Source organism: Micromys minutus (genome assembly GCF_963924665.1).
Source record: "Micromys minutus genome assembly, chromosome: 24".
NCBI classification, from domain to species: domain Eukaryota; kingdom Metazoa; phylum Chordata; class Mammalia; order Rodentia; family Muridae; genus Micromys; species Micromys minutus.
This window is the reverse complement of record NC_137959.1, coordinates 34,448,119-34,454,505: the sequence shown is the minus strand read 5'-3', so window position 1 is coordinate 34,454,505 and position 6,387 is coordinate 34,448,119. Positions and strand designations below refer to the sequence as shown.

The window sequence follows — 6,387 nt, the reverse complement described above, 5'->3', positions numbered from 1 at the left end:
GTGTGGACTCTGGTTAATGATAATATGCAATACACTAATGGTGACAAAGGTACCATGCTAATTGTCACACAGTGTCTGAAAAGGGCTGTAAAAGACTCAGTGCAATCTCTTAAGCCAGGGGCTTCTATGAACCACGGTGGTCCCAGACTAAGGATAGTAGGGGAAGAAAGAAGCTACCTCCGACCTCTGAGCCCTTAGTCCCTAGTGATGTGGCAAGGGCTAGGAAGCAGAAGTGTCTGGACAGCTGGGTATGTTACCTCCTCCCTGTGGTCCAGAGGGAGTGCCCTCCACTGAGGGTCCTGGGCATCCCTCAAGGACCCTCTCTAGCATGGCGCCGTAGTCAGGCAGCCCAGCTGCTCCTGATCTGGACATCCCCACAGGCTGAAGAACTTGGTGAGTCATTCTGGAATAATTTGTCTGCAAGGCTTAGTGAGGGAAGAGCAGCCATGGCCTCTAGGGATACAGGATAATCAGATCCCTGAGGGAGCCTCCTTGCTTTACACCCTATATCCAAATCCCTGATATCTGCCAGAAGCCAAGGAACCCTTTCCCTGAGTTTGCCATGCGCCACGCTGGAGGCACCAACTAGCTGGCTTCCAAAGCCCAACCGCACATGCGCTATCTCCTGAGACCCCATTTCTCTGTACCCAGAGTGTGAAAGGGGTATTTTACCTACTGCTCACCGACTTCTAGTATGGACACCTAGAATAAACAGAAGGGAAGAGGAGCTGAAAGCCTGTGCATTTCCCAGCCAAAGGAAAAAGAAAAAGGAGGGAGGCGGAGCCTGGGTTGGAGGGGCGGGGCTCCAGGACCTCCGGCGCGTGTGGCCTGGGGCCCAGGCGCCAGGCTGAACTGCTGTTCTCAGCTCAGAAGCCCGGGTGCCAGCTGGGCGCGGGCGGGTGGGCACGGGTAGGGCCATGTGCCAGACACACACAGAATGCCCTTTGAGGAGATGGCAGCTGTCGGCCCAGGCACCCCTCTGGTTGTTGTGGCCTTGTCTGCCCTCTTCCAGCAAAACCTTGCACACAGCCCTGGGAAAATCAAGAGGTACAGGGGCGAGCCTATTCAAAGCATAGACGACCCCCTCGTCAGTCCTAAACTAGGACCTGGCTTTGATAGTTGTCCGGATGTCCCTCTTTCTCGAATATCTCCCCTAATTGTTGAGTTCCTTCTCAGAATCAGAGGGCTGAGGGGACTAAGGTTGCCCTCAAGACCTAGGAGGGAAAAGGTGGGGGATATGAGGCCACCCCAGAGTCTCTGAGGAAGCCAGATACCCACCCTCGCGTCTTTTCCAATCACCTGGCCCTCTAACCATTGTACAACTGGAAGACAAAAAAATCTTGTCCCTGGGACCAGAGAGATGTCTAGTGGTTAAAAGCACCCTCTGTTCTTGCAGGGGACCCAGGTTTGGTTCCTAGCACCCACATGGCTGCTGATAATCTCCATAATTTCAGTTACAGGGGATTCCCACGCTGTCTTCTGACCTCTAAGGGCAGCAGGTAGGTATACGCTGTGCATACGTGGATGCACACACACCAAAAAATGAAATAAACCAGCTGAGGAAGAGGAAAGGAAGGGTAGGAGGAGGAAGAGAAGGAGGAGGAAAGAGGAAGGGGAGGGGGAAGAATAAAGGAAGAAGGAAGAAAAGAAGGGGGGAGGAAGAAGAGAAGGAAGAAAAGAGGAAGGGGGAGGAAGAAGAGGAGGAAGCAGCAGCAGCTGCCACCACAGCAGCCTTGTCCCCAGGTACTACATGCTAACTAGCTGAAGTTCTCACCCTCTCTAGGTCCTCTCATGAGGGAAGGCTGCTGCCAATCAGTTTTAGAAAAGGCTCCCTTAGGAAAGCAGTAGGCTGAGTTCCTCCTAGACAAAGCCATAAAGTCTAGCTCCCACTGGATGCACTCTCCTACACAGGGCGTGGCAGCCATTACTACCCTGGGTCTGGCCTTGTTCAGGAAGAGGTCCCATGCAGCAGTGACAAGGCTGTATGTGTTTGGGAAGCAGAACAGACCACTGGATCTTATGCCTTTGCTAGCTGATGGGGCTCAGAGCCTCAGTGTACTGAGAGGGAAGGTGAAAACTGCAAGGGTGTGGCAGTCGGAAGACCACGTGCCCATTGCTTGCAGGTGCATGTTTGGGCATTATACCAAGTGTGAAACAGCTGAAGAAATTAGGGTTGATTAACATGGAAGAAAGGAAAGCTCAGATCCCTGAAGGCCCTGCCTGTCTTCCAGCTTTGGACAGGGGTGTCCATTGTGGGACTCTCCCTAAAAGCCATTCTAGATTTTACTTTCAGGGGTATCCGGTGTGAAATCAGGCTGCTTCCTGGGAGTCTGGAGATCCCTGGGGAATGGAGTGGATCCTGGAGGAGATCTAGGCTCTTTCTCAGCTGGGGGAGGGCAGAGGAGTTCTGGTGCAGTGCTAGGCTGGTCTAAAATCGCCTACAGCCAGACTAATCTGCTCTCAAACTAGGGTTGTAGGAGCCTTGGGACCCGCACTGAGGAACGTGATGTGTGGGGGTGGGGGTTTCAGGCTCAAGAGCCGAGGGGGCGGACCGGATGGGATTGTCTAATAGTGAGTCTGGTGGTGGCCTTTGGAAGGACAGGCAAGGTGTGGGAACTCAGCCTCCTCTCCCAGTTGTGCCGACAGAAAAATGCCGGGGTCCCAGGTCCTCGCCTTTAACGCGGCCGGCGGCGAAGCAGGCGGGAGGGGGAGGGGCGGCGCGGGCAGCGCATGCGCGGCGCGGGGGGAGCGGCCGGACTGTCCGGTGGCGGAAAGCAGCCCGCGGGCAGCGGAGAGCGCCGGGACCCCGCGCCGGGGACTGTGAGCGGCGCGGGCCCACCGAGCCCGAGCAAGCCCGCGCCGCTGCCGCAGGGCCCCGGGGACGGCGGCCAAGATGACCGTGCCGGTGAGTGCTTGACCCCCTGAGACTCCCGCGCCCCCCGCCGCAGGCCTGGGCCACCGGGGGTCGCCGGAGGTTCTTTTCAGGCCGAGATGGGGGTCAGGGTGGGGGCGCCGCCCCATAGCCGGCTTTTGTGACCCGGCTTTTCCAGCCTCTTTCAGGACAGCCGAGTAGGACGGGGGCCGGTGTTGGCCCCACGGGGAGCTCCCCGGGACGGCTGGGTTGGGCAGGGGGTGTTTTGGGGGCCTCCTGAGAGCCCCTGGGACTGGTGGGCCCGGCGGGGTCCGTGCTTTTCCTCGACCTCCTACCAGAGTGGCCGGGCCTATCGAGAAGAGGGCTCTGTCACTCCTTAGAAACCCATGGTCAGGTCAGCTGGGCCGAGTGAAGGGTGGGAAGGTTTGTGCTGTTCCCCCAGAAAACTCTCTGGGAGTGCTGCCCTATTGTGCTCTCCGGATGGCCAGGCGTGGGGCGGGGTCTGTTCTGTCCCCGGAGACACCCTTACCCCAGAATGGTTGGCTTGGCAGGCTGATGAAAATAGCGTACCTCCCCCACCTCTGGTTTGTACACTCACTTTGTGGGAAGTTTTGTTGGCCCATTGAACCCCAGGGCCTTTCGGTTAACAGCTCCATTCTGTAGGGGCTCCCCGCTTTGCTTGACACCCTGTGGTGTTCTAACCCATTAGGCAGACTTGAGCAGTCCTTGGTCCAGTCCTTAACACTAGGGCCTTGGGTCTCCTGAGGTGGCCCGTGATTATAATATCAGGGCGATAGACTCTGGTACAGGCTCCAACCCAATTTACAGATGGACACACAGAAGTGTGAGGCCACACCTTCATCCTGTCTGCCCTGGAATAATAGCCTGCAGCCACCATTTCTCTGCTGACTGAAGCATTTTTTCCAATGACAGGAAGGGGCAATGGGCCTTGCCGAGCCTACCCTTATTCTGGAACTGCTCTTGATCCACTCGGGGACTGGGTTCTCTCTATGCTGCAGGTAGTCAGACTTCCTGGCAGGGCAAGTGGCCTCTTAATTAAGCACCGTAAGGTATGGAGATTCCTGGAGAAGAGAGGGTTCTGTAAGTGCAAAGCATTGTTATTACAGAATTAAAGATCTCCGCTCCTGCCCGCCCCCAGAAGCGGTAATGCTGAGTTACAGATGAAAAAATTAGGGCTTCCAGACTGTGCTGATGGGAGCCCCCACCCCCATCTCTTCTGGTTCAAAGCGTAATTGTCTCATCTCTAGGAAGAGACAGAGAAAGCCTGCCAAGCCTCTCTTCTGTTCTGCTGTTCTGCAAAGCTCAGGATTTTCTCTGGCTTGGGGCATAGGGCACCAGCCAGCTCCACCCCTGAGGACACTGGTCAGAAAAACAAGACAGACCTGCTGAGTGTGCTGGAGGGCCAGGGTCCCCAAGGCAGTAATGACCACGGAGTACCCCTCTGGACAGGCCTCTGGTCAGGAGGCCCAGGGTTGGTTTGGTAGTCTAGACTAGGTATAGAGATCTTTATAGGACACGCAGTCCTAGATGGCACACAGACCCTTATCTCACAAGATTTCAGGTAGTCATCCTCTGCTAGGTGCCACAGGGCCACTGTCTGTAACGGGAGAGAATTAGGGGTCTGGTGTGACTTGTCCAGATAAGAATCACTATGAAGGGCTGGAGAGATGGCTCAGCGGTTAAGAGCACTGACTACTCTTCCAGAGGTTCTGAGTTCAAATCTCAGCAACCACATGGTGGCTCACAACCATCTGGAATGAGTTCTGATGCCCTCTTCTGGTGTGTCTGGAGACAGGTACAGTGTACTTATATATAATAAATAAATCTTTAAAAAAAATACATGCAGGCAAAACACCCATACTCATTTAAAAAAAAAAATCACTGTGAAGAATTAAAGTGAAGGTCGGTCCCTACCACAATCTACTCCAAGTCACTTGTCAACCTTTTGCCTGTAGCCACAGCCCTCAGTGATTCTTTGTGGTGTGTAGCTAGGCTGTCAGACCTTTGTCCTCTCTCCTGGGACCTTGGTAGTGTGTGAGCTGCTGGGGCTATGGAGAGTTCATTTCTGAAGCAGAAAACAACTTTCATTTGTTGAGAGCCCTGGTGGGCTTCTAGAAAGATCTGCCTGCTCTGTCCCTGCTCAGGGAGCCCAGAATGGTGACTGGTCATGTGTTACTTAGGGACACGTTTGAGTTTTAAGCACACCCATTCATTTGGGCAGTCTTTTCCTGGATAGAGGATAGAGCTGACGCAGGCACTTTGGCCCACAGAAATTACAATGCTAACTGATGCCGATAGGAGATGAGGGCAGGGATAACTTGGGACGAAGTAGGTTGAGTTGAAGTAGTTTCCTGGGTATCAAGCAGGGCCTGGGCAGGGTTTTGTTTTTGAGATAAGATCTCATTGTATAGCCCCGAATAGCCTGGAATGTACTCTGTTGACCACACTGGCCTTGAACTCATACAGAAATCCATCTGCCTCTGCCTCCTCCAGAGGTTGGTCTAAAAGCTGTGCTAGGGTTTCTAACTCTGTTATTTGACCCCTTATGGGACATGGGGTACAGAGGGCGGAAGGCACCATGGTAGCCCTGACTGCCAGCTCGTGCTCCCTCTTCTGCTGGGAGCCGAGATCAGAGGAGCCTGGGCTTCCTCTGAAATCTGCCTTCCTTCTGGGCATGGCTGGCCAGTGCCACAGGCATGTCAGGCAGTCTGTCCTAGCTTGAAGTTTACACTTGAAAATGACTGTTACCGACTCAGACCCACTTTCACAAGTGACAAGAGGTTGGCTGTCCTGCCACAATAAGATGAAGAGCAAGTCCTGTGTAGAGCAGCCCTCCTGCCGTCTGGCTCTGCCTCTTCTTTTCTGTGAAACCAGGTAGCTCACGTAACCTCTACTGTGTCCTTTCTTGGGTGATGGGCCCTTTCAATGATCACAGATGCTGCCCAGTGTAAGCATGCCCTGTGTGCTGGGCCTGAGGGAGGACTGTAAGTGGCCACAGTCACGTGACTAATGGAGGTAAGGCAGGGTGGGAACCAAACCTGGCAACCAAACTGAGTGCTGAAATGACCATCATCCTGCATGGTCACACTAATTTTGGGGCTGGAGCCCAGGGAGCTGTTGAAAGCTCTCTGTGGCTTTCCAAGTACAGCCTACAGCTTTCTCTTTTGCTATGTTGGAGAGCAAACCCAGAGTGTCTTTTTGTCCCTGCAGACAGCCATCCTGGGTCACAGAGGCCAGGCAGCTTGCCCAGGGTTGGGCAGCAGAGTTGGTCTAGTTTTGATTAATCTAGCCACAGCCAGTGGAAATCAGTAGGCACTTGATTGAACCTGGATGATACTGGGGTCCACTCTCTGAACCAGGGCTTACAGCTGGCCCAGTGTCCAGCTGCAGCCTCGTAGGCAAAGGCATAGGAGGTGGGAGTGCCCAGTCCCTGACCTCAATCCCCAAAGCCCATGTCGGGCCCTCTCCCGTTACTGTACTTTGTCCTTCTTGCC

General features: G+C 54.4%; 1 protein-coding gene across 1 annotated transcript in view; it reads left to right on the top strand.

Moving 5' to 3' along the window:
* The first annotated feature begins 2,758 nt into the window (after positions 1-2,758).
* BCAR1 (BCAR1 scaffold protein, Cas family member) overlaps positions 2,759-6,387 on the top strand; it is a 32,693-nt gene continuing 29,064 nt past the window's right edge. The window contains exon 1 of the mRNA XM_080936859.1: positions 2,759-2,905. Coding sequence (XP_080792985.1) covers positions 2,894-2,905 — 12 coding nt within the window. The 5' untranslated portion in view covers positions 2,759-2,893. The remainder of the gene's footprint in view (positions 2,906-6,387) is intronic.